Here is a 27,113-nt window from a genome sequence, read left to right on the forward strand (position 1 = left end):
AGGGAAGGGGGTGGGCAGTCCAGAGCCTGGCCAGGTGCCTCCAGATGGTGGCCCAAAAGGAAGGTGTTCTTGGGGTCCTGCTTGGGGAGGGGGGGCAGGACTCTGACCTCTGTTAACTAGGAAACTATTTAGTGGTTCTCAACTGGAAGCTCCTGGAACTTAGTAAAAGAACCATGCCAGGTCCCACCCCCAGTCACCTGGGTGATGCTCCGGGGTCCCCAGGCAGTGCAGCCCGACTAAGAAGCGCTGTCTTAGAGGATGAGAGATGGCGGGGGCCCCAGAGGCATCTACGCTGGGGTTGTTGTCTCTGCAAGCTGGGGCCACGACCCCTGAAGCAGGGCACATTAGTTCATGTGGATGGCATTTCTCTGGGCACTGTGTGCAGAGCTTTTTATCAGATTCTCAGTGGGCTCCTTGTCCCCCAGCAAATTAGGTGTCCCCAGGCCAGTCCACGCCCATCACTTTGGGTGGTTCTAGATCCAGTGTAAGCCTCTGGGGTTGACAAGCCTCGTGGATGATCTGCAGGTTTCTCTAAAGACCCTACACGCGCTAAAAGTTAGAGCCACCCAATGTGGTCATGTTGGCTGTTTCATGCTGCTCAGAATCTCTTCTTGGTAGTAGCATGTGCCTTTGATTAATAAGAAATGAGAAATGAATTATCACTTAATACACTGCGTTTGGTAGACAGAAGCCCTTCAAAACCTAAGATCCGTGGGAGAAAGTCATCAAAGGGGCCCTTGGTGATTAGAGGTTGGGAGCCACTGGCCTAATACACCCACATTGTTTGAGAGATGGAGACATGAGACCCAGAGAGGTTCAGGGACCATCTTTAGGTCACACAGCTAGTTATGCACAGTTGAGACCCTCAACCCCAAGCTTCTCAGGTGGACTGTAGGGGCAGAAAGAATATGTGCAGAATAGTTTGCTGGAAACCCTCTCTTGACACAGTCCCGCGAACCCAGTTGTAGGAAATCCCTTACTGGTCATGGAGGTTGTGTGGCCAGAGATAGCCCATGCGCTCAGAGGACTGGAAAGTCCATCATAGTCCAGGATTTCATCAGATCTACGATACCATCAGTTGTAAGATACACCCTTGTTTTCTGTACCACGAGGCAGGAGTGTTGCCAAGTGTGGTTGCCAGATGCCATCAACCATAAGATGTATCTTGATCTTTGTTGTTGCTGTCCAGTCAGTCAGTTGTGTCTTACTCTTTGGGACCTCAAGGACGGCAGCACAGCAGGCTTTCCTGTCCTTCATTATCTCCTGGAGTTTGCTCAAATTCATGTCCATTGAGTCCGTGATGCCATCCAACCATCTCGTCCTCTGTCGTCCCCTTCTCCCTCCCTTCAGTCTTTCCCAGCATCAGGGTCTTTTCCAATGAGTCGGCTCTTCGAATTAGGTGGCCAAAGTATTGGAGCTTCGGCTTCAGCATCAGTCCTTCCAATGAATATTCAGGGTTGATTTCCTTTAAAATTGACTGGTATGATCTCCTTGCAGTTCAAGGGACTGCAAAAAATTTCGATCTTAAGAGATGTTACAGTGTGAGAAAAAAATGTGTCATGGAATCAGAGCAGGTGGATTCCACTCAGAGCTGGTTCTCTTACCTGCTGGAGGTGCTAAGGGGGATAAAATGGTCCTTAGAAGGAAGCACATGTATCTGAAAAACAGGAGTGAGTCGAGAGCCTCCCAGCCCGGTGTGTGCAATTCCAGGTTGGAATACTCAGATTGGCCCTCAGCAGACCTGGATCTACGTCTCAGTCTTGAAACTTGAGGGCTGTGCTCGTGAGCACATTCTAGTCCTTGCAGCTTCCGTTTCTTCATGTGCAAAAGAGGGGAAATGTGTGCTCCCGCCTGCCTGCCCTGAGCTTCCTGGACTCTTCTAAAGCTCGGAAGAGGACATAGGAAGTTGAGCCCTGGAGGCACCTGGTGCAGACTCATGGTTAAGGAGCCTCCACCCACCCGCAGAGGTCCCTGTCCGGCCCCTGGAGGACACACACACACACAAGCACACACACTCTGCCCGGCATCACAGCCACAGGAAGGGTCATTGAGCCTCACTGCAGGAGGAACGGGGCAGGTGTGTTCCCAGGGCCCCTTCCTGGGATCAGGGCTAGAAAGGACCAGTCAGCAAACAGGACTTCTCCCCTCCTGCTCAATGTCCTGCCGTCCCAGAGCGACTCCAGCCTGTGGGGGCGTGTGTCCCTCCTGCCGAGGGGGCAGCACGGCTGAGCCACAGGCCAGGGCCCAGAGCTGGAGTCAGCTCTGCCCCGTGTCTCCCCTTACTGGTGGCCGCCGGGTAGCTCCCCTTCTTCTGGGGGCTTGTCCTCCATTGATAGAGTTCACGCAGGTAAGAAGCCCAGTCGTGTGGCCCCCCAGGGCGATGAGAAGGGGGCTTGTGAAAGCGCCCCTTGGGGGACACGAGCAGCAGGACAGCAGGAGGGGTCCCCACGACTGAAGTGTCCCTGACTCGCGACAGGGACGCATGGGCATCATGGTGGGAAGCAGGGGACTGGAGGGTCAGACCCGGATTCTCGCTCTGTCCCTGCTTCACCCCTCAACCGTGGACAAGCCTCCGTTTCCCCATCTGCAAAATGGGCAGGCAGACCCTTCCCCTGGGCTCCTCCAAGGACCAAGCGAGTGGATAGGCGAGAAGGCCCCATGTGGAGTGGGCGCTCAGACCCCATGTCCCGCAGGTGGGGGGCGCCGCGGTCATGGCCGTGGGCGTCTGGACCCTGGTGGAGAAGAGCGGCTATCTCAGCGTCCTGGCCTCCAGCACCTTCGCCGCCTCCGCCTACATCCTCATCTTCGCGGGCGCCCTCGTCATGGTGACCGGCTTCCTGGGCTTCGGCGCCATCATCCGCGAGGACAGGGGCTGCCTCTCTGCGGTGAGTGCCTGCCCGGCCCTGCCCAGTGCCAGGGCAGAGGGGGCCACCCGCCCGGGGCCTCCAACCACCTGTTCCCCCCCACCCCACGACCAGGCTGCGTGCTGAGAGCCCCGCTAGGTGACACCAGCCCCGGCTCTGAGGCCTGCGGAAGGCTGGGGAGGGGTGGGTGGCCACGGCCTGTTGTTTGCCACCATCTCCAGGTTCTTATTAGGACTGAAGCCAGGAGGACACCTCGGTGGTGGTGGCAAAACTGCTCCCTCACCTCCTTCCCGTCTCCTCCTCTTCTTCCTCTGTCCAGGTTTTATCATGGCGATTTCCAAACATAGGCTAAAATGAAAAGAACATTTTCATGAAGCTTGGGTCATCACCCAGACTCACCCCCACCATCTCAGAGCCAATCCTCTCTGCCTGCACCGTCCCCCACCCCTGCCCCGCCCCCACCCGAGACCCCAGACAGCACGTCATCTGTCAGTGCCTCAGGGTATACCTCGGAAATCAGGATTCTCTTTTTAGAAAGGGTAACGACAAGACTGTTATCATACCTAGAAACCATTAAGAGTCATTCTTTATTTTTATTTTTTTTAGTCGTTCTTTAATATCATGAAATAACCAGGCAATTTCAGATTTCCCCCACTGGGCCATAAGCTATCCTTTTTTGTTGTTTTTTCAGTTTATTTGAATCAGGATGGAAGTGAGGTCTGTGTGTTAAAGTCGGTCGAGTTGTCCCTCAGGTCTCTCTCGGTCTCTCTGCTCCCCATCAATCTCTGACTTCCTCGCAGTGTATCTGCTGGAGGAACCAGGTCGTTGATGGCTCTGCTCCCTCCCCATCTGGACTTTCCCATGCCATCCTGATGCTGCTTTGGGAGTTGGATGTAGAAGCTTGGTTAGACTCAGGTGGGATCGTCCAGGCAGGTGTTTATCTCATGGGTGAGGGGGGCACAGGCTCCTTGACAAACGCCCCCTGGGAAGCTGGGAAGACCGCCCCCTACCACCACCACTGCTGGCCCTGAGCACCAGGGAAGGAAGTCAGGGCTATACCCAAGGGGGCAGAAGCCGGAGTCCCGCTCTGGACTCCCAGGCCTGACCCTCCCTCCCTCCCACCTGGGCACCTGTCAACAGATCAGGCTCCCTGGGGCCGGGCTGGTGTCTCCCCATTCATGTCCCCAACCACAAGCTCTGTGTGGGCAGTAATTAAAAAGTGTTAGTCACTCAGTCTCATCCCAACTCTTTGCAACCCCATGGACTGTAGCCCACCAGGATCCTCTGTCCATGGGGTTCTCCAGGCAAGAATACTGGAGTGGATTGCCATGCCCTCCTCCAGAGGATCTCCTCTACCCAGAGATCGAACCCAGGTCTTCTGCATTGCAGGTGGATTCTTTACCATCTGAGCCACCAGGACAGGGGAGAGGGGCTACAAAACATTCAGACGTAGACAGGGGGGGCCAAGGCAGATCCAGTCTGAGTCTCAGTGAGGAGCCAGGTTGAGCTACAGGGATCAGGTGACAGGAAGAAGCCTTGAGGTCAGTACCCACCCCCCGCCCCTCTTTACGTGTCCACTGCTGACCCAGCAGCCTGGGACCCGCACATCCAACCAGGGAGAAGAAGCTCTGTGCGGAGGGGCTGAGCCCCGGGCCTCTCTCACCAGCTGTGACCTAGTTTCAGCTCTGGATGCAGCAGTGTGTGTGTCCAGGCTCAGCGGGTTGGCTCTCCGCTGCCTGGAAGAAGTTCTTAGTTCTGCTCTGACGATCGCCCAGAGCAAGATGCAGGCCGTACGGATATGGTGCCCAGGGAAGGGGGGGGCGTGAAGGGCCACAGGGACCAGCCTCCAGAGCATGGCTTTGATCTGATCTGTCCTTCCAGCCATGGGACAGGGGTGCCCTGAGCCAGCCTGTCCCCAACAATGTCCCCCACGCCTGAGTCCCAGCGAGCCTGCTGACGCCCCTGATTGGACCACTGTGAGATGGATGAGGGAGAACACAGGGCCTGATTGAGTGACCAGGGATGCAGTGTGATGGGGGCGGGGAGGTCCAGCTGTGATGGGACAGAGGCTTACAGGGGCTGGGGCTGCTGGGCTCTTCCCCTTGGCATCCTTGGGGACCAGAGGAGAGCCAAGGGGTCCATAACCGACCTGCCCAGCGCTGACCGCAGCCTCCCCTTCTTACACCGTCCATCTGTGAAACCTGTCCCACCATCCGGCCTCCCCAATCACAGCCAGACTATCGCGTGGTCTGAGACCTGTGCTGGGGAGGGGGGGGGGGGGGGCAACCATGCAGGGAAGATGCAGAGACCCAGGAAGGCCAGAAGCTTGGGCCTGTGGCCTCAGAGCACACCTTTCACCCTTCTGAGCTTTAGAAAGTCAGCAAACAGACCTCTTATCTCCCTGGGCCTGGAGGCAGGACAGGAGGCCACAGGGACTGCTGGACAGGCTGGTATGAGATGCCTTCCTCCTTCTCAGCCCCACCTTGACCCTCCTGCCTGCATTCACTTCCATCCACACAGAACCGATGGTCTCTTTGCCCCAGCATCACTAACCAGACACTTCAAAGAGGCATCCACTTGAAAGTGAGGTCAGGAGAAAGTACCCATATGTGTGCGTGCGCACATATACACACATACACACACCCCTATCTAGGAGTGTGGAGCCTGGGGCTTACAGACAGCAAACCTCAAAACCTGATGTTTTCTTCCTTTGCTTTTCCGTGCCCGACCCTTGAAAGAATCAGAGACAGACCCAGTCTGGGGACTCAACAACAGGTGAGGGGGCAGACCCTGAGTCATCCAGCTGCTGGCCTATAGCCCCTGAATTACTAAGCACTGGAATGTTTTAACCAAGAAGACGGCTGTCAGATGTTTTTCCTCTGGTTAACCCAAATAGACATTTTAAAATCCAGGCTCCCATTTGAAGGCAAGTAGGGATGCTTAACGCAGTTTAAAAGTGTTCTGTGGTTTCTGGAGTTTCCTTCCTGGTTTCATTTCTTTTCTCCCCCTCCATGTCTGACTTCCTTTTGAAATCTTGAGTCAGCTAAAAGGAGAAGTGCAGTGAGTGGAACTCTATACAAAGTTGTCCCTGAAGAGGAGAGGGGGAGATGCAAGACCAGGCATCTGAGGAATGTATGTCCAGCTTAGCTCAGGCCCAGGAAGGGGCCTGACATCAAAAGCTCCCCTTGAGCTGCTGGGCACGGCATCTGTCCCGGCCCGAGCCCTTCCTCCAACACATCTGCAGCCCCTCAGAGTCACTTTCCCCAGAAGGAAACGTTCATCGGGGACAGGAATAGCACGTCTTCACTGGTGCCGAAATCATGATCAGCGAGGAGTTGGAAATCTGCAAAAGTGAAAAGGGAGCGGGGTTTAAATTATTCACACCAGCTCTTCTTTTTTAGCGCAGGCTATGTGAATGAGCCGGGTCATTCAGGCCAGCCCAGTCCAAGACGATGACCAAGACAGATGCTGCCCTGATCGAACGCAAGGGATGTTTTTAGAGTTTTGAATACGGGCTCTGAACACTCACGTCTTCGGCCAGATGAAGATGAGAATGGGTGGTTCAGGCTCGGCTGGGTCTTCATCAGGGGTTCTTTTATATTTAGGGGAGGGAGTTGAAAGAAGAAGTTCTAGAACCGGTTTCTGAAAATGAGGGGACCCCAAGTTGCAGCACTTCCATTGGGCTTTGTTAACCTGGGTAGTCAGGGCTGGAGTAGAAACTGTGTCTGGTGCAGCCTGCTCGGGAACCCCTTGAAAGTCACCTGGCCCCTCCTGGCCACCTTGATGTCCCCATCCCCATACGGGGGGCTGGGGGAAGCATGAAGAGAACAAGGCAGTATTTTAGGTCTTAGGAAACGAGTCACCGCATTATATAAAGATCATCAAGTGTGGCTATAATTATCATTTGCATCACCAGCACCAGCTCCTTTGAGAAGGAGCCTAAATAAATGGAGTTATTCTTAGGGCCGTGACTCCCAGGGTCCCCACATCTTGGCTGGGCCACTCTCTCCCTAGAAGCAGGGGACAGAGATGGTGCACAGGGTGCCTGCATCTCCATGACCATGGTTTTGACCATGTCCTCCTCAGTCTTTCTTTCTTTTTCTGGGGAGGGGCACCCCATTCAGTATGTGGGATCTTAGTTCCCCGAGTGGGGATCAAACCTGTGCTCCTTGCATTGGAAGCATGGAGTCTTAACCACTGGGCCTCCAGGGAAGCTCCTCCCCAGGCTGGCTTTTCACCCACTCCTTACGTTGTCAGGGCCCCACCAGTCACCCAGCCTTATCCGTTGGGCACTCTGATCTTGGTGTCACTGCCTGCGTGTGTCAAAGGAATGGGTCCTGCAGCCAAGGCTTGGGGAACCCCCTACTCTGCCCCGTCAGAGAGGGCCTCTGCTTATCCGCTTTGTTTGGAGCAGTGGAGGCAGGGAGTGGGCAAGAGGGCCCTTGCCAGGCTCTTGGGGAGGCAGGTATGAGTAGCCCCGGGAGCCATCCAGAAGGTGCCCCACGAGAGCCCCCACAGTCACCCGGGACCCCACTCTCCCAGCTGGGGCCTGGGCTGAACCCTGCTCTCCACCCCACCAGGATGGCATACGGTCGCCTTCTAGACTCAGTCCCTTCTTCTCAGATCCTCCCGTCAGCCTCCTCCCCACCAGCCTTGCTTAGTTTAGGGGCTGCGCAGGAAGGGGCTCCCTGGAGGCCAAGGGGTGAGCCGCCCCACCCTCGCCACAGCCCAGGAAAAAGACTTGCCGGAGGTCACACGGCCACGACCCCAGCTTGGTCCAGGCCCTTCCCCTGTCCCGGCCACCGCTGTCCCCACCTCCTGGAGGACTCCCACACAGGGAGTGGGCACTCAGCTTGTCATGACTTAGGGCCCATGTTAGCGTCCCAGGTGCAAAGGGAAACAGGGGTGAGGACTGGAGGCCAGTTACCTGGCTGCCTGCCACCTGGCCCCTGGGAAGTGGGGGTCAGGCTGCAGGGCGCTGGGGTGCAGGGCTCAGCTATGAGTGCACCAGAGAAGCACTTCGGCTGAGTTGGAGATGAGTCTTACGCAGCTGGAGCTTCCCAGGTGGCGCTAGAGGTAAAGAACCCACCTGCCAACGCACAAGATGCAAGAGATGCGGATTCAATCCCTGGGTAGCAGGTCAGGGGGCTCATGGGCCTCAAGCTATGGGCCTTTGTCAGTTCTGGAGATGACCTTGGTGTGGCACTCTGCATCTGTGGCCTTGGTCTAGGGCTCCACACGAACCGTATTCCACAAGCAAGCGCCCAGCAAGGATGGCCCAGTGAGGGCTGGCCGTGGAGCAGAGCTGATGTGGAGAGGAAAAACTCCCCTCCCAGCCTGGCCCTCTCTCTGCTCCCAGCCCCTTAAGTATACCCCTGCTCCCAGCCCCTCAGGTATCCCCCTCAGGTATCAGCATCAGACAGGAACTAGAGCACACCCCGGCGTCCTTCCGAGCAGCCCCCAGCCAGGTGGAGGCACTGTGGCTGGGCTGTGAGCCCTGGGTTGGGGCCAGGAGGATAGAGGTCACCTTCATCCTTCCAACAGTGACATTTTGTTACTGGAATGGCTCCAGGCTCCAAAATCCACGTCCTCACTTTTCTGCACGAACAAGTAGGCAGCTGCGCCCCTGAGCCCTGACTGCCTCCAGCCGGCAGTTAATTGCCAGCAAATAACGTGGCCTGAGGTCACTGCTGCTCAAACAGCTGGCTCTGTCTTTTCCGGTCCAGCCTCTTTGGCTGCTCCAAGCTCCCTGACCCTCCCACGGCCGTGATCAGATCGCACAGCCAAGCTGGGGGCTGCAGGCCGGCTCTTCTTCTCCCTGAGACTTAAGCTCGGCTGCACCTGACTCTGCTCTCTCCCTGCCGCCCTGAGTCAAGCCGGCCGGTGTCTCTGCCTCAGCCCCACCTGCCTGGACACCGAGCCAGCTGTGGCTTGGTCTCCATCCCTGACTGTGCTGAGTGTGGAGGAGACAGAGGAGAAAACCTTTGGCCAAGCCCCCTTTTTTGTGGCAGAAGCAGTCCCGTGGAGAAATTCCCAAAGTCCAGTGGTACAAAGTTCTTAAAACTGACCTCAAGGACAGCACCAGCTAGGCTAAGCTGCCCAGTCTCGTCGGCAGCAAGTGAATCCACCCCAGAAACTATATCTGGGGCTCAGCTTGCCCCAGATATAGGCAGGGTTAGTCCATCTGAAAACCCAATTAATCACCTCAATGTCACAAGGAGGAATATTTTTGCATGGTTCCTGCGGAGTCTCTTATTAAAGAAGGTATCAGTTTGGTTCAGAAAGGGTTGTGCTGTTTCAACTTCATTTGGAATCCATAGCTTTAGAAACCATCCACCTTTTCTTCCAGTGCAAACTACTCCATTAGAGAATTAAAGAAAAAAAAAAATGTTAGTAGATGGTACAGGGTGGAGGTGAATGTTTGGGTCCTGTTCTGTCTTAGCAGGCTGGTCCGTTCTATGACTGGGCTCCAGTCTGGCATGTTTGGAAGGGGCCTGTCCTGATGGAGGGCTCTGAGGCAGAGGTTCTGAGAGCTGTCCTTGGAAATCTCATTACTGGTTTCTATCAGATCAAGATCTGGGGGGTCAGTTCTGGAAGGATTGGGGGCAGGGCTGAGTACAGGATTGGGAGGCAGTCACAAAACTCAGCAAGGGGCAGGGGTCTGGGAGGAGTGGGTTTGGGTGAGCTCCTTTCACCCCGAAGAGCAGGGGGACAGGACGAGATGTAGGTCAGAGCCAGAGGGTGAATATCCCTGGGGATCGGACAGGCCTGAGTCCCGGGAGTCAGATGGGGTCAGGAGGAAGGGTGTGGCCACGAGGTCACGGTCAGGACCTTCTGGCTCTGGGAGGGCTTTGCGGAGACCTTGTCCGAACCCAGACTAGACGGCACTCAGCTGCACACACAGATGTGGTCAGGGCAGCAAACCCAGGCAGGACCGGCAGAGACCGAGGCATGCCTGGTGTGCACACGAGGGGTGTAGCTCAGCTGGGCAGTCACTGGACTCGGAGGGTCAGGCTGGGCTGAGTAGAGTGAACGGGACGGACGTAGACATTCAAGCTGGGTCTGTGGCTCCAGCGCAGGCGTGAAGGCTCAGGGCCCTTCGGGAAGAGGTGGGCTCCCCAGGGCGGGGCGTGCCTGGCCTGCCCGGAGGGCGCTTAGGCTGGGGGCTGACTGGTGGTTGGAGAGAGACCCTCCTGTGCCCAGTTTCCCCTCTGCCTCTTGTCACCACCCTCTCCTGATGCCCGGCGTCCCCCCAACCCTGCCCCCACCATGAGCTCAGCCAGCCCATCCGCCCGCCGCCCCCCATGCTGTCAGCCATCGAGCAGACCCAATGGGGTCAGCACCAAGCACTGCAGCCGGGATCCCTGGATTCAATTCCAGACTTGGCGTGACCTCGGCCAAACTGTAACCCCTCCACGCACATGTGTGACGCTGGGACCATAGAGCCATGTAACAAACAGGGTTGTGCATGGAGCACCTGCTGGGTGTGCTTGGGGAGCACCTGGGTGGATCAGGCACCGATTCTGCCCAGGGAGGGCAATTTGGGGTTGGGGGGTTGTTTTGGTATAGGGGACCCTGCCCACCGCTCCCATATAGAAAACCTGCCTTTCCCCTGTTCCTGAGAAGGCGGCACCCCTGAACAGTTATCACCCACTAAGCCACAGGCTGGGAATTCTGGTGGCCCCTTGGGGATGGTAGGTTTGGGGTCCATTACGTCCTGACTCACGCTGAAATACGACGTCTGCAAATGACTCACAGGGGATCTGAGAACTTTTTACTGCCTTTTGTTAATAATTCCAAACTAACACCAAACCAGATTTAAAGGGGACACACTGTGGCTTGAGAACCTTCTTCATGCTTCCCAGAATCAAGTACCACACACAGCTCTTTGGGCCAGCCCTTTCCCGAGGACCCACCTGGGGACCCCAGAGTGTCCCCCAGGCAGCAGCATCTTCTCTGCACTCCAGGTCCCACGGTGCCCTCAGCTGAAGCCATATAGACATCCCTCATCCTTCCCTGAATCACAGTCAGCAACCTCCTGCCATGAAGGTGCCCTCCCAGGCAGGTGCAGGGTAAAACCCCTCACCTTCTTCTCTGTGTTGTCTCAGGCTTCTCAGGGCCCAGACAACCTTCCTCGGACACGTTTTTGCCATGTCTCCCATAGTACTTAGAGGCACACATGCAAATCAAGTTCCAGCATCAGCCTCAGAGCCAGAAGGTAAATGTGTGAGTCAGAGTTTCTCAGCGGCCTTGGCACCAGTGACATTTAGGCCAGATCATCTTTGCCATGGGACCTGCCCCATGACCATGTCCCCGGGGCCTCTGCCCACTCGACGCCAACAGCACTCTTTCTCCAAGTTGTAACAACAATAAAAAATGCCTCCGGACATCACTGGTTATCTCTGGGGGCAGAATCGTGCCAGGTGGAGAAGTTTGGGCATAAATTAAACTAAAGCAACAGTTCCACGCCATCCGCAGATCAGAAAAGGATTAAGCTGCTGCCCCCACGTGTGGGCTGCAAGCTGTGGCCAGTTCCCCATCTCACGGGCACGCTCCGTGAGAAGCGCATTTGCAGGTCTCTTTTTGGGGCTGTTTTCCGAGCCTGGCGACCCAGCTCTGCACCAGGCCAGTGGAAGAGCCAGAGGAGCCCAAGAGAGGGGCCCACTCCCCAGGGGCTCACGGCCACCCGGGGAGAGAGTGCAGTAGCACTGATGCAGCCTCCAGGGAGCGATGGGTGAAGTCACGTCCCTCACCCAGTGGAGGCCACTTGCACACCTGTGGACTGCTGCGTGAGGACCAGGAGCTGGGCAGGGGGAAGCCACAGTGGAGGACCCGTGCCTGGTCAAGGGGAGAAGGGGCCAAACAGGCGTTATTGTCGGGAGACGAAGCAGGTGAAGCGCTGAGGCACTGGGGCTGGGCCCCAGGGTGGGCTCGTGGGGGGCTGTGATGAGTTGCACATGAAAGGCCAGGTAGGCCTGCCTGGGACTCCAGGTAGGGAACAGGGCAAAGAAAGGCTGGGAGGCTGGGCCTGGATTCAGGGACTGTCTACACAGACTTCTGTGCTGTGGGAGTGCTAAGATGATGTGACTGGACCAGGGGAGTCAGGGCAGGCTTGGTGGAGTGCAAGGTGGGGTGCAGAGATGAAGCGTGTTACAGCTCATGGCCCCCAATGGCAGAGCCCCACCCCCACCCCCCCGCCCCAGTCCTGGCTCCCCAAGCCCAGGCTGCAGCCAGCACCACTCTAGAAGCCAGACTGCCAGGCTCCCTGTGTGGGAGGATCTCCGTGCAGGAGGGTCCCAATGAGCACGACCCTTCCCCACCCCCAGGGACTGCCACCCTGAGCTGTGACTCAGGGCCTCCCCCACACAGGTGAGTGACACGCCTGCAACCACCAAAGCTGCCGCCTGGAGCCGGCGCCCTGCCCACTGATCACCCCACCACTGGCACCCGCTGTCCATCCCGCAGAGCCCCGGCCTGGCCCTCGCTCCCCTTGCAGAGGCATCTTCACATCTGCAGTGCCAGTGGGAGGGAGCCCGGAAGCGTGTCGGGAACGCCCCCGTCCCTCCTGACAGCTCTTGCAGGTCGCAGGTCGGGTAGCATGTTTGACACCCGCTTGATGCCTCAGGGCGGTTTTGAGTGGCTGGCAGGTACTCATTTAGCTTGCCATCGTGTCAGGATGTGGCTGGGTCCCCTCCCTTCCCATCAGCCCTCCGCCCCAGCCCGGCTTCGGGAGCAACTGTGGCAGCGATGTCCCGGGGGCAGCACAGGCCACCCTCCCATGTGATCCGTGGCTAGAGGGGCGCTCGGCCTCCCAGCACCGAGGGCCCCGGTGTGCACTCAGGAAGCTGGGAGCAGTCACTGCGAGTAGGGGCAGGTGGCAGGAGGGTGGTCTCAGTAACCGGCAGGCAAGGGAACAGGGGCTGTCACCCGCTAGAGGAGGGTGGAGGGGGCGGCAAGCTAGTGCCGTCATCCCAACCACTGGTTCAGCCTCACAGGCCTGGCTGCGGGGGCTTATGGGGGTGGGAAGGCTGGTTCCAGCCCCCTACTCACTGAGCTACATCATCTGCTTCACACAAGGCACCAGGGCCCCCCACGTGGAGCCAGCCGGTGGCTGAGCCTGGACTCGAGCCTGGACGTCAGCCGACATCCCATTACTGCTCCTTGGGTTTCCAGGCCCTGTATCCAGGCCCCGTATCCCAGAGGTTCCTCCAGCAGCAAGGGCGCATCCACAGACCTGTGAGAGGCCTCCAGCCTTGGCTTATCTGGACACCGTTCCACTTATGGGGGGAGCCCTTCATCCAGACTCCTCCCCGTGGCAGGAAAGGTCCACGGGACCCTCGTGGAACCTGCTGCTCCCGGCCCCACCTCTCACCCAGGCATCTAGGAGCCTGGAGAGCCCCGTGCTTCCACCCAGAACCCGCACGGGCATGAGGGTCCCGTGAACCTGGCCTTGCTTCACATCCTCGCCGAGGGAAGGCCGGGGCTCCTGGCCCTGCTGGGGGACGGACAGAGCTCAGACATGCAGGCTTTCCCGGAGCAGCGCTGACCCTGAGGCAGGGTGGGAAGGGGGCCAGGGACTCCCGCTGTGCTCTTGCCTCAGGCCCCACCCCACCCATACTTGGGGCCCTGCTGGCAGCTCTCATGCTGGGAGGGCAGGGCCCAGGAAGATGCCTGTGGGTGAGGGGGGTGATTTACTCAGCCTGAAAGGAAGCCTGGCTCTTGGTGGAAAGTTCTTCCTCTGTGCCAGCTGCCTCAGGGGCTGGGAGGTGGTCGAACTAGCCCTGCAGCCCCGTGGACTGGCATCACCCGGTAACTGGCTTCCCACTTGTACTTCCTGCCGTCCTGCCGTCCTCCCGGCCCCTGCCTGATGAGCCCTGGTTGCCACATTCACCCCCAGGCCGAGCCTTCCCTGGAGTCCAGTGACCCAGTGGCCGGTGGGTGGGCGGTTCCCCCCAGGAGAAGGTGAGAAGGAGGCAACACCAGTCAGTGATGGGGGAGGGGCCTCTTCCTCCCGTCCTCCTCTCTCCGCCTCCCTCCTCCCCATCCTCCCTCAGCCCCCTCCCTGTCCCTCCCGGCCACACGGGTTTGGCAGGCATTCCCGACCCCTTGCTCCTGCACGAACACCGCAGGACAGGCAGTGACACCAGGCCGGGGTGGGAGAGGGGTGCAGACCCGTCCCCCTGCAGTCACCGTGAGTGCACAGCCTGGAACCCAGCCGACAGGGCTGTGATGTGCAGAGCGGTGCTGAGGGGCGTTTAGAGCCCCGGCAGGGCCCTGCAGAGCTGGAAGAGGACAGGACAGTGCCTTTCCCGGGATCTTTGCCTTGCTGTTTCCCAGCCTCAGCTGTTGCTGCCTAGCCCGTCTCAATATACTCAGCCTTGCCTCTCTGTCCACTCCCTGATCTCCAGCCCCACCTCCCCTGAGCACTGTACTCCCTCCAGGCTTCCCCATGCTCTCTCCTCCATCTGGAATGTGCATCCTTTCTCCTTCACCTGGCATCTCATTCTCAGAGATGCTACTCAGGTGTCACCTCCTCCAGGAAGCCCACTCTGACTGCTCCCCCCAACCCAGGGCCTCCCATAGTTTCTAGAGCTTGCCCCATAGTAGCGTTTATAACACTACATCGTGATCACATACTTATCTGTCCCCTTTACCAATAATTGAGGGCAATAATTGCCTTACTCTACCATACCTGGCATATGGTAGGTATTTAACAAACACTGGCTGTGTGCTTGGATTAATGAACTGATAGCAGATCCGTGCATGAAAGGTTGAGAGGGGAACTCCAGGCTGGCAGCCAGGAGAGGTGGGTGTGTCCAGAAGATGCTGTGAGGGATGGGGGTCCCCATTGTTCTGGGGAAGTGTTTGTCAGGGGTCCTGAGGGGCCAGCTGGCCGCCCAGGCCTGACCCTCCCCTCGTAACTGCCTTCTCTCCTTGCTTCTAGTATTTCTGCCTGTTGCTGGTGATCTTCCTTGTTGAGCTGGTAGCGGGGGTCCTGGCCCACGTGTACTACCAGAGGGTGAGTGGAATGCCCTCCTTGTGTTTACTTTCCCCATCGGCATCCCCAGGAGGGGACCACAGTGGGAGGGGCGCACGGGCAGGGAGGCAGCGACACATGGGTGGTCCCAGGCCTCCCCTGCCTGCTCTGGACAAGGAAGAAGTGGTCAGACCCCTCCCACTGGGCGGTCTGTGACTCAGGGGTGATACTCAGCTCTTACAGACAGAGGACCACATTGTCCTTTCACACCAGCGCCCATGTGACTGACAGATATCCTCAGATAACTGTGTAAATATTTTGAATGCATGCGTGTGTGCTCAGTCGTGTCCGACTCTTTGCGACCCCCATGGACTGTAGCCCGCCAGGCTCCTCTGTCCATGAAATTTTTCAGGCAAGAATACTGGAATGGGTTGCCATTCTCCAGGGAATCTTCCCAACCTGCGGATTGAACCTGAGTCATTTGCATTGCAGGCAGGTTCTTTACCACTGAGCCACCAGGGAAGCCCTATTTTGAATATCACCTTGTAATCAAAATGAAAATCAACACATACAGACAGCCCTCCATATTCATGGGTTCCAGATTCACAGATTCAACCAACCTTGGATCAAAACTATTCAGAAAAAAATTCCAGAGAACTCCCTAAAGCAGAACGTGAATTTGCCATGCACAAGTGTTTATGTAGCATTTACACTGAATTTACAGCTGTTGCTACAGTGTTTACATGGCATTAGGTATTATCAGTAATCTAGAGATGACTCAAGAGTACAGGAGGGTGCCCATAAGTGATATGCAAACACTGCACCATCTTATTTAAGGGACTTGAGCATCCATGGAAGATCCATGCTGGCCCTGGAACCAATCCCTGGGTACCAAAGGATGATCTAAAGTCACCTGGTGCCTGGCCTCCCCTTTGCCATCCCACCACCCTGGAACTGGGGTCCCCCACCTGTCTCCCATTTCCATCTATCACACTCCGCCCTGACACAGGATAACAGCCTTTGCAACACCATCTTCACAGATCCTACCTTCTGTGCAGCCTCCTTCCCATGGTCCTCTGGCCCTGGGCAGTCAGAGAGGGCTTCCTGGAGGAAGTGACACCTGAGTGGCATCTCTAAGGATGAGATGCCAGGTGAAGGAGGCATGGCCTTAGAGGCGCCTGGGGGCAGTCAGTGGGTGGTTCTGCTGACGCACCTTCCCTCTCCATGATCCTCAGCTGAGTGACGAGCTGAAGCAACACTTAACCCGAACCCTGGCCGAGAACTACAGGCAGCCTGGCGCTGCGGAAATCACAGCATCTGTGGACCGTCTACAGCAGGATGTGAGCATTGCCCTGGGGCCTGAAGGCCTCGCAAACATGGTTCCCATGCTGTCTCTGTCCCTGCCCGTCTGTGTGACCCTGGGCGAGTTACTCACCTTCTCTGAGCCTAACTTGCCATGTCTCTGAAATGAAGCCTCACAGGGTGTGGGAGCATTAACTGCAGTCCCCCAGGTAGAAGGCCCTCCCATGTGACAGTGCTTCCTGGATCCTGATTCGCTCCTTCCTCCCCTTCCTCTGCATTCCCCTCTGGGTACCTGGTGGGCAGCAAGCTGGCCATGCCAGGATCCAGGCTCTTCCCATCAGCAGGGCCTCCTCCTTCCACCCTGGGGAACTGATGGGCGTGGCTCCGGGAGAGTGAACTGAAACAGGCAGGGTGTTTTGGAAAAGCAGCTGTGAGAATTTCCCAGTTAGGAGCTATCAGGCAGAACTCAGGGGATGGTGGGGGGGAGGATCTCTCCTTGCCAAGAAGGGACTCGCGATCGCCCAGTGAGGCCCACAGTCCTGCAGAGGTCGGGGAGGGGCACGTGGACCTCAGGCCAACACGGTTGCCACTGGCCGCACGTGGCTCTTTACATCCAAAGGTAAGACCTCCGCCTTATTCAGCACTCACACTGGCCCTTCTGGTCAGCACTGATCTGCTCATGCAGAGGCCTCTGGGACACCTCTGTGTCCTGCAGGTCTGGGGGCGCTGAAGCTTCGAGGCCTGGATGGGGGATACCTGAGCTTCTGGCAAGACTGAATCACTGTCCTAGGGGTCCTATCTCCCTGGATGACCAGGAACCCACGCCCTGGTGGTTTGGTGCTGCCCTGGGCCTGCCACATGGGGGTACACAGCCCTCCTCCCTCGAGGACCTGCCAGCACCCACCCCCCGCCCACCCATCTTCTCCCAGATCCTCCCTGCCCCCAGGACACCCAGCACAATCTCCTTAAAGGACATGGGTGGCCCAAAGAGGTAGCCATCAGTGTTCCTGCAGTCAGTTCCCCACTTGCCTGGAGAGAAGCCCCCCACCGCCCAGAGCCAGCTCCCTGCTCAAAACAGGGGAAGCAAAAAGTCTCCAGCAAATAGGGATGAGGTTAGGGTCTGAATACTGTCCTGTGGCGGCCCGGGCTCCCTCCTCACCTCCAGCCTCTGCCTCTCCCCGACAGTTCAAATGCTGCGGGAGCAACAGCTCAGCCGACTGGCTTCAGAGCAGCTACATCCTGTCTCCGGAGGCCGAGGGCCGCCAAGTGCCGGACAGCTGCTGCAAGACAGTGGTGGCACGCTGCGGCCAGCGGGCACACCCCTCCAACATCTACAAGGTGGAGGTGAGTGCCAGTCCCGCGGAGCCTGGAAAGGCCGGGCAGGTGGGCGGGGTGGTGGAGATCACACTTACTCTCTGACCACAAGACGGCGCTGGGCCTTCAAAAGGTCCACACAAAGTCTGGGGGCTGCAGCTTCTCCAGGAATATTTGGGGACATCATGGTGTGCCCCTGGGTCACCTAAGAAGCCCATGGGCACTTGAGAGGCTAGACCTGGCCCTTTAAGTGTCTGGCCTCCCTCATCAGGGAGCAGCCCCCACCAGCCTTTCCTCCCCATCCTCACCCACTTCCAAGGTGTGTGTGTGACCTGCCTACCTGCCTTCCAGGGAGGGTGCATCAGCAAGCTGGAGCAGTTCCTGGCTGACCACCTGCTGCTCATGGGGGCCGTGGGCATCGGGGTGGCCTGCCTGCAGGTGAGTTGGAGCGAGGATTCTGGGGGGGGGCGGTGTCTGGAGCCCCAAACCCCTCTCTCTCTGGCTGAGATCTCAGATCCTGGCCCTCTGCCCACCCCTGCCCAACCTGCCCTCTCCTCTCCCATCTTTCCCCTCTGCAGCCAAGGTCACTCTCTTCCCCCAGAAAACATGAAGGAAAAGGCCCTGGGGGCCACCTTGCACTTGTCAGGAGCAAAGACCTGGGAGGAGTGGGAGTGTGGGTGCAGGTATGTGCATGCACTCTGTGTGTGCACGCCGGCCTGCCGTGGTGTGCGTGGGGTCCGTGGGTGTGTCTGCATGTACCCAGCTGTACGTGGTGGGGGCTGGATGCACGTATGTGTTTAGGCGTGCTGTGCATGTGTGTATATGTTCGTGCATGGACACGCACTCATTCCTCTGTGTGTGTGATGTGTGTGTGTGTTTACTCCTGGGGAGGTGTGCACCCCTGTGTACACCCAGCTGTGTGTTCTGAGGATGAGTGATGCTTTGGCTCCATTTGATCGCTCACACCCCTCCCCCAGCCACCACCCAGGGGTCCTGTGGAAGGTGGAGGGAGTGGACTCAGGAGGGGCAGATGCAGTGAGTAAGGGTTCTGCAGGCCCACCTCGCCTAGAGTAGTTGATTCCCCACAAAGTGTCACCCCCGAATCCCCATCCCAGGAGCTCAGAGCAGAGGCTGGCATCACAGGACCCGTCCTGTCCAGCCCCTGCTCTGGTGCGACTTGAGAGGTCACTTCCCCGCCCCTCAGGGCCTTCATCCGCAGCGAGCAGCTCATTCCCAGCCACGAGGTGTCAGTGGGAAAGGGGGTACCTGGTTCATGGAAGGCCTCCCTGAGTGCTCTCCTCCAACCCTGCCACGGCCAGAGCCTATCCAGGCCAGCAGATCAGAGGGCCAATGGCCCGAGGGTCTCACTCCCTGAGCTGGCACCAGGCCCCTGGCTCCTGGTCCTTTGTTTTCCCAGGCTCTGTCCCTGATGCAGGGTCTGTAGAGAGAGTTGGGGTGGTGGCAGCCCCAACTGCCACCTGGGTTGGGTTGGGAGCCTCCCTGGGTAGGGTTCCTTCTGATCACCATCTCCACCTGTGCACCCAGGGGACCTGGCTGTAGCCCAGGGTGGGTGGGAGATGGCCCACCCTCTGGTGGAGACCAGCCAACCTAGGGCTGGCTATTCCGTCTCTGAGCCTTGGTTCCTCATTTGTAAATGGGGCTGGTCATACCAGATCAGTGACCAGAGGGCACGGTGCACATGCGGTAGTGACAAGTGTGGACGTCAATCACTCGGCTCATTGCAAACAGACTGCAGCTGCTCAGGAAATGGTACCCACCACCATGTTATCATTTGCACGTGGGCATGGCATCTCTCAAGAGAGCCAGTGGTTTCCTGGCCAGGCCAGCCCGTCCCCTTCACACCCCACTCAAGTGCAGGCACAGCATGTCTGGGGGACACTCATACGGCCCCTTCGTACCTACCCAGGCAGGCCTCCTGCGCAATGCACTTACCCCCGGGAGCTGCCAGCCTGACTGGGGAGGGGGTGTGCCTCCCTCACCCCAACTTTCCGGAGGGAGGGAGTGTGCCTCCCTCACCCCAACTTTCCGGACACCTCCTGCCGACTTCAGGTACTGGGGGCCTGCTCTGCGGACACTGACCGGATCTGGGCTTCACTCTCCATCCATTTCCTCCTGACCTCTACCCTCAAAAGCCTGAAGCTGAAGACAAGGGCAGGGAATGGGATGACCACCGAGCCTGAGGTCAGGCAAGTCCAGCCATAGGAGTAACTCCGAGGAGGTCGGGTCACCAGGCAGGGCTCACAGCCTCGCATTGACTCCACCATGGGCAGCTCATCCTTCACAGTGCCCTGCAGAAATGTGCTCCTGTCCCCGAGAGAGTGTCACCGGGCCACCACCAGGGACCCATCCCTGGCCATTTTCTGTGTCCATTCCAACCATTCTGCTGCAGCAACTAAGCCTCGGGCTCCATCGCCCCCTGCCGTCCAGTGCTGGAACTACCGCCCGGCCTTGGGTTCAGGCCAGCCGGGCCCCTGGGCTGTCATTCTCCACCCGGCACCCAGAAACCTTCCCCGCTCACACGGACCTGGCACTTTGGAGACCCCCAGGAGATACGAGGCCAAGATGTCCTCTCCCCCTGCCTCCAGGAACAGGGTGGGAAGGTCATGCCTGGGAGTTGGAGGCCTCCGTCATAGACGGAGCTTCCTCTTCCATGTGATCTGGGAGGGGCCACCCTTCCTCCAGAGCCTCAGTTCCCTTACTTGTAATGTGGAGGAATGAGATGTCTGCAAGCCTTTTTAAGCAACAGCGTTCTCTCATCGGGGCTTCCCCAGTGGTGCTAGTGGTAAAGAACCTGCCTGCCAATGCAAGAGATGTAAGAGAGGTGGGTTCGATCTCTGGATTGGGAAGATCCCCTGGAGGAGGAAACGACCATCCACTCCAGTATCCTTGCCTGGAGAATCCCCATGGACCAAGGAGCCTGGAGGGCTACAGTCCATAGGGTTGCAAGGACACGACTGAAGTGACTTAGCACACAGCACGTTCTCTCATCGGTGGGAATCTCCCCCGGGAGCCCGGTTTATTCAACGTGAGGCCAGAGCTGACCTGATGGAAGGAAGCAGGAATCAGGAGGCTGTCATGACAGTCATCCGGAATAGCCTCCCATGGTTTTCCAGGAAGGATCGTGCCTCAATGAGACTGAGGTGCTGCGGCTCCTGGATGTCTCATGAATTCTCTGAAGACCAAGCAGGAAACAATGATGAACGGAGCAAACCTGCTTCCAGCCAGACACCGCGTGCTGCCTCCCGACCAGTGCCTGGTCTGCCTGCAGAGAAGCTGGCAGGCTAAATGGCCAGGATGCAAGAAGGGACAGGCCTCCTGGAGCCTCCAGGCTGTGATCCTCAGCCCAGGCTGCACGTTGGGGTCACCCGGTGAGCTTTGAAAGGTCCAAGGCCAGGCTGCTCCCCAGCACAATGAGACAACACCGTCTGCGGCCGGCACCCTGGCCACAGTGCCAGGGTCAAGCGCCTGGGCCCCATGGAGGCTGGCCCAGCAGCCCGTCCTGCCCACCCTCCGCCTCCTCCTGCTCCCACAGTGCCCTGTCCTGGGTGTTTTCTGCTCACAGCTGGTGGTGCAGATTCCTCTGTGTTCTCTGTCGGGAAGCAGACGCTGGGGCTCTTTCAGGGACCAGGTAGTTAGTAGCCATGCCTCATCTGCATGTATTAGGGTGGTGTGTCTGTGTGTGTGCGTGCACATGTGTGTGTGTGTACATGTGTGTGTGTGTGTGTGTGGACATTCACTGATGTCCACCTCACTGTGCCTTCCCCGGAGCACCCTGGGGCCACACGTCTTGTACAGAGCGCTGGGCACTTGGTCCTCCGGGTCCTCCCCAGCGTGAGGCATGCACCTTAGAAGATGCAGCCATGAGTCTGTGCTGGGCAGGCTGCTCCCATCTGGCCTCCCCTTCAACAGGGGTCAGAAAGGGCCAGATGACCCTGCAGGACGAGTCATCAAGCCCTGAGGTGGGGACAGGGCAGAGAGCATGCCTGACACGGGCAGAATGGCTATGACAGCCACTGGCTTAGAGCAAAAGATGAGATGAGCTCTAAGCCACCTTTCAGCCCAAGACTGAGTCCCCCGGGTGGATTAGCACTGCTCTTAGCACCAAGTCTGACAGCTGAAAGCCGTGTTCCCAGGGGGTGAACCTCCCACATGGGGACAGAGTTGGGAGGAGGAAGGGGACGCCGAAGGGCTCACCGTCTGTGCCTTCCTTGAGCCTCTCGAAGAGAAACTAGTGTCTGCCAGTCCTGGGGCGTCCTCGTCCACCTGTCCTCGGGTGTGCCGAGAGGTATCCCAGAACGATCAGGTCAGCACTGCCACTGGGAAGGTCTGGGGAAGACGGGGCGCTGCTTCCCGTATTTGGGAACCCCTCTGGACCCCTGTCCGTGGCACAGTCATGGGCTGCCCTCCCACCGCCCCCTCCCGTGGGCAGGGAGCCAGGAGCCAGTGGCATCATCTTTATCAGGGTCACCGTCACAGCCCTGGGCCTCCTCGGTCTTCATATCTCCACCTGCTCATCCTCATCCTCAGTGCATCCTTGAGTGGGAGGGAGGGCAGAGGAGGCAATGAAGAGAAAGGCGGGGAACAGTGATCCTCATCCTCTGCATTTAGAGGTCGGTAAATGAGACGTGGAAGGTGACTGCCCAGCACTGCCAGATAGTCGGTAGGACAGAGGGGCCAACAGGCAGGCTCCCCTGGCCCAGGGCTTGTCCTGAGCTGGCTTACAGGATGAGCTGGTGGACTGTCCTGGGCCCTCCACTCAGAGCCTCAGTTTCTTTTCCTGCATATCAGCTGGAGAATCAACTCCACACCCTGGTCTTGCTCCAGAATCTGAGAGCAGCAAGACGTAGACAGATCTCCCTGGAGAAAGGCTGCTTCGGCAGTGATGAGGAGTGACGATGTCACTACCCGGGGTCTAATTGAATCAGGCACTCTCCGGAGAAGAATCGGGACCACGGAGCTGCAACATGGATGGGAGGCTTGTTTAGAGGTGCAGGTCCTCACCCAGGCCTCAGGGCTGCAATCCACAGCATCCCTGGGCAACCTGTGCACATTCAAACATGAGAAATACCGCTCTTGGCTAGTGGTTCTCAAAGCGGTCCCCTGTCTCCAGCCCCTACCCACATCACCTGGGAGCTTATTAGGAATGCAGGCTTGCAGGCCGCACCCAAGGCCCCCTGGGTCTGAATCCGCCCTTGATTGAGTCCGCAGGGGGCTCCCCAGGGTGGGAAACCCAGCTCCACTGGCAGGCTGGCGGGCTCTGACTCCTGTGTGTCCCTGCACTCTCTCCCGGCAGATCTGTGGCATGATACTCACCTGCAGCTTACACCGGAGGCTCCAACTGCATTTTTACTAATGGCCAACTGCATCCTGCTCCGACTGCCCCTCACAAGTTCAGGGGCCCAAAGCCCACGGGCCAGGCCTGCAGGGTCAGCACCGGCTGGCCTGGAAGCTCCCAGCAACTCCCCCTTCTCTGCACCCAGCCCCTCCGGACCCACCCAGTGCCTGCGACCATGGCCCCTGCGGCCCCCACCTGGCCAGGGACCCTCGGTCCCCGCCCTCCACTTCTGAGTGCTCACCACCGAAATCCTGGGACAAGAGAGCACAGCCCAAGGAGGCCTAGCCTCCTGTGGACCCCGGGGGGCTGTGATGAAATCTGCTTTCCTCCCCACTCCTGAACCCTGAATGGGGGCTGGCCACTTTGCCCTCATTGGGACGCCTGCCCATGAGCCTGTGATCACCCAACGGGCGCTGAGCACCCCTCTCCCGGCCCTGCTGGATGTGCTCCCTGAGAAATGCATCGAATAGGCAGTTAAAGTTGTCTCTGCCCCAAGAAGACCCCAGCCTTTGCCCTCCCCTCTTCCACCCCCTTCCCACCCGCACCATCTCACCTGGAGAGAAGCCTCCCATGGCGTGGTTCCTTCCTGCAGGGCAGGGTTGGGCGGTGGTGGGGTGGGGGGCAGGGGGTGAAGCCACCAGGGTGGGGAGCAGGTACCTGCCTCCAGTCCCTCCCCAGGAGGGTCCCCTGGGAGCCCTTGACCCCAAGCCCCCATCTCCAGCCATATTCCCTGAGGGGGTCTCCTCTTTGGCCTGATGCTCAAAGAAAGCCAGGTTTTTAAAACTATCATCTGCCCTTCATGTTGGTGGGAGTAAACTCCTTCCTGATTAAACCAAACCACAGACCCTGCGAAGCTGGAACGACCAAGAAGGTGCAGCTCTGAGCCGACAGGTGCTCTGCCCCAAAACTCCTTTTCCTGAGCCGGTGCTCCTGGACCCCCCGGCCCCCAGCACTTGGCCTGCAGGGGCCCTGCTCTGCTTCCCAGAATGGGCGCGATCCTTTCATTAGGTTTTCTCTTGCATCTCTGAAGCAGAGAATTTTCAGAAAAGACTTTCCAAACTGTGGATGGAGAACAGAAAGGAAATCCTAGGAAACAGAGCACAGATGCTGGCAGTTTTCCAGAGAACACGAATCAACTCATAAGATCCCCCAGAGGGTCCCACGTGGGCAGAGACCCCCACGCCGGCTCCCAGGTCGCAGGTTCTAGATCCCGCACTTCCTACTTCCCACCCTCAGGATGCCGAGGTCAAGTCCAGAAGGGGCACACCTGGCCTCTGGTGTCTCTTCTAACCTGGGCCCATCCCAGGCGAAGGTGTTTTCTTTCCCCTTCATGGGTCAGTGCTGTCCCCATCACAGCCCCCACTGTACCCAAACCGCACACTCCCAGAGAGGGGTGACACACACACACAGAGGGCAGACCAGCCTCCTGCAACCGGTTGCCTCCTGCCCTGGGATTCTCTGGGGCTGTCGGGAAGGGCCCTGGGGTCCCTGATGCTGGTTCACTCAAAGGGAGACCAACTTTCCAGCAGCCCCAGATTCCCAAGGCCCCCCAAAATTGGTGCTGTGATTATCTTTGCTGCATCCAACTTCCTGGATTTGTGCAGATAACCAAAAATGACCATTAAGTCCCAAGTTATCTGCAGGGCTAGATGTCAGCTGACGTCTTACAAAGTGAGGGCCAAAAGGGAGATCATGTTCTTCCCTCTGAGGGGCCCAAGGGAGGCGGCAGTGGGCTGGGCAGTGCTGGCTGGCTGCACCTGTGCCCCTGCTGGAGTCCCTGCTGGCTTTATCAAGGTCAGCGGGACTCACAGAGGGGTGACGGGCAGATGCCACCTGCACAACCTTGTCCTGGTGGAGGCCCCGAAGAGCCTGACTCTTCTGCCCCCACCCCCATGGGCAGAGGCGGCCTGGCTGGGGCAGGAGAACTGTGATTCTGCCCTGGGCACGGTCCCACCCAGAGGGTGGAGGTCCACGTTGCAGAGAGAGAGGGAGAAAACGGCCCCATGCTTTCTGAAATTGGGACCTCCCTGCTGGTGCCAGCAGCCTGGGAGATGAGACAATGTGAGAGGAAACGAGGCCCAGGAAACAGCAGTCTCTCATGGAGCGCGCAAAGGGTTAGGATGGGGAGGCTGGCACCCCGCCTGCAAGGACACCGCTCTGTGCCCCGGACAGCCCCTCCCAGGTCCCTGCTGGGCGGTGTCCCAATCCCGAGCTCCTTGGAGAGGGAGTAGGACACAGTGCTTAAAGGTCATCCATCAGTGACCGGGGCTGGCCAGAAAGCCAGGCTTGTGCAGAGGTCTGGACACAGCAGGCACGGGAGTCCACGCAGCCCTGGTCCTCACCCTGGACCAGGCTGCCCCACCTCCCTGGGCTCCCAGCGCAGCACCCAGGAGGGGCAGAATGCTACACCCCAGGGACCTTCATGCCCACAGCCGGTTTCCGGCTTGGACTCTGCCACCTGGTTCGTCTTGGGGGGTTGAGGTAGAGGAAGTGAACTGAACCCATTACTACCATCACCACCCATCCCCCTGTCAGCCTTGTAAAGGTTCTCCACCTGGTTTGCCACTTGAAGCCTGGACAGAAGGGGACGGGGGTTTCCACGGGCTAAGGAGGACACCTGTGTTTGTACCACCACTGGGTGGTGCCCACGCCCCCGGGGGACGCCGGTGATGGAATTGTCTAAGCCGGGTTCTCAGCATTGGTTGGGATCAGCCTGAGAGCTTCTGAACCATTGCTGAGCCTCCCTGGGCTTCTCCTCAGTAGCGTCTGCGTCCTAACAAGCTCCCAGGTGACAGTGATGCTACCGGCCCCAGGCCACATCTTGACAGCAACTGCCCTAGAACACGCCACGAGGCAGGCCTCTGCCACTTCCCGTGTGTGTCAGAGCCCCCGGGGTTCAGAAGCCCCCCCGGGCGCCAGGCCGAATCCCACTGGATTCACCGGAGCATGGGATAAAGCATCTGACCCACTGTGTACCTGCCCATCCGTGACCTTGGCAGGAAGACCAGGAGCCTGGGTCCTCTCCCCGGAAGGGACAAATGATGTCCCAGCCCCGTTTTCCCACCACCTCTGTGTGCCTTGGGAGGGCCCACTCCACCCTCGCCCCCGATCTTCTGTTTCCACACGCCCAGCCCTGTGCTCTGTTCACAGTCTCCCCTGTGGGCGTCCTCCCCGCCCTGCTCTGCACCAGACACAGCCCTGCAGATGCCACTCAGAGTCCCGGCAGCCCAGTGTCAGGAGGGCTCCTGGATCCAGCTGCCCATGGATATGGGTCATCACAATGTTCTGGAAACAGAAAAGTTGCCATAAACGTCTGCACTTAGAGGCACTGCCTCAGCGTAAACACGCCCCTCCTTAGCCTCCGCCTCCGTCCTGGGGGCACGCCAATAAAGGAATGGTATCCAGGGCTGCAGTCTTCACTGTCCCTTCTTGGCTGTTGGCTTGTCAGAAGCCCCGCTGCGTGATGAAGTGATGGGGGGAGAGGTCCCGATAGGAAACCCACCCACCACACTGGTCAGGGCCCTGCTCACCTCCGCCCGCCCACCAGTGTCCTTAGCTCCTGGCAAAGGTGGCAGCAGTGGGCTGCCTCGGGCTGGACCCTGTTCCCTCCCTCCCCTGGCTTGACGATGGACAGGCTGTGGGTGGTGGTGCAGGAAGCCCTGCCTCCCCATTCCTCCTGTGTCCAGCGATGACTGAGCAAAAAGGTGAGGCCACAGTGAGGGTGGGGTGGGGGGGTGTCCGGGGTTGAAGAGGACAGTCAGTAAAGTGTGAGCCCGGCCCTGTCCATCAGCATGGTCCACACCATCCACGTCTCTGCACTTTGTCGACAGCCAGGCCAGCCAGAGCCAAGAGGGCTCCTGTTCCCACTGGCTGGGCACTGCTTCTAGAGAAGGGGGCAGTTTCCAGAAGACTTCGTAAATGTCGTCGTAACTATCTCCGAACCCCTAACTGGGGGTTAGGGATTACAGGTCGGGGATCAGGGGTCTAATTTCACATGCTGCTCCTGAATTGCCAACCAGTAAGCAAGAAGGCTGAGTCCTCTGAGGATGCGGGGTCTCTGACAGAGAGTGGGCATCTACTGAGACAACACTGAGGCTGCAGGAATCCAGTAGGGTCAGGGGAGGGAGGCAAAAGGCAAGGAGCTCCTTGACATCTCTGACCGATGGGATGGCTCCGCCTTTCCACGTGTCGGATCAGCCCTGCTCTGGACGCTGGGCAAGGCTGGACCCTGAATCCATCAGCCACTGGAAGAAACCTCTCTGGCAGCAGAAGGCTCCACCAGCGGACCGGCAGAGCGCAG

General features: G+C 58.5%; 1 protein-coding gene across 4 annotated transcripts in view; it reads left to right on the plus strand.

Annotated features, from left to right (window-relative positions):
- The window catches only part of TSPAN11 (tetraspanin 11), a 64,139-nt gene extending 37,919 nt beyond the window's left edge, over positions 1–26,220 (plus strand). For 2 of the 4 annotated variants that reach the window (XM_070453166.1, XM_070453165.1), the window contains 7 exons: positions 2,694–2,885; positions 14,809–14,883; positions 16,077–16,181; positions 17,329–17,487; positions 17,809–17,895; positions 18,036–18,140; positions 22,772–26,220. In XM_070453166.1, coding sequence (XP_070309267.1) covers positions 2,694–2,885; positions 14,809–14,883; positions 16,077–16,181; positions 17,329–17,487; positions 17,809–17,895; positions 18,036–18,140; positions 22,772–22,831 — 783 coding nt within the window. In that variant the 3' untranslated portion in view covers positions 22,832–26,220. Of the gene's footprint in view, positions 1–2,693; positions 2,886–14,808; positions 14,884–16,076; positions 16,182–17,328; positions 17,488–17,808; positions 17,896–18,035; positions 18,141–22,771 lie in introns of those variants that run through there. The other 2 variants (XM_070453168.1, XM_070453167.1) reach the window with 2 other exon arrangements.
- The last annotated feature ends 893 nt before the right edge of the window (positions 26,221–27,113 follow it).

The sequence above is a fragment of the Odocoileus virginianus genome, chromosome 23, assembly GCF_023699985.2.
Source record: "Odocoileus virginianus isolate 20LAN1187 ecotype Illinois chromosome 23, Ovbor_1.2, whole genome shotgun sequence".
In the NCBI taxonomy this organism is placed as follows: Eukaryota; Metazoa; Chordata; class Mammalia; order Artiodactyla; family Cervidae; genus Odocoileus; species Odocoileus virginianus.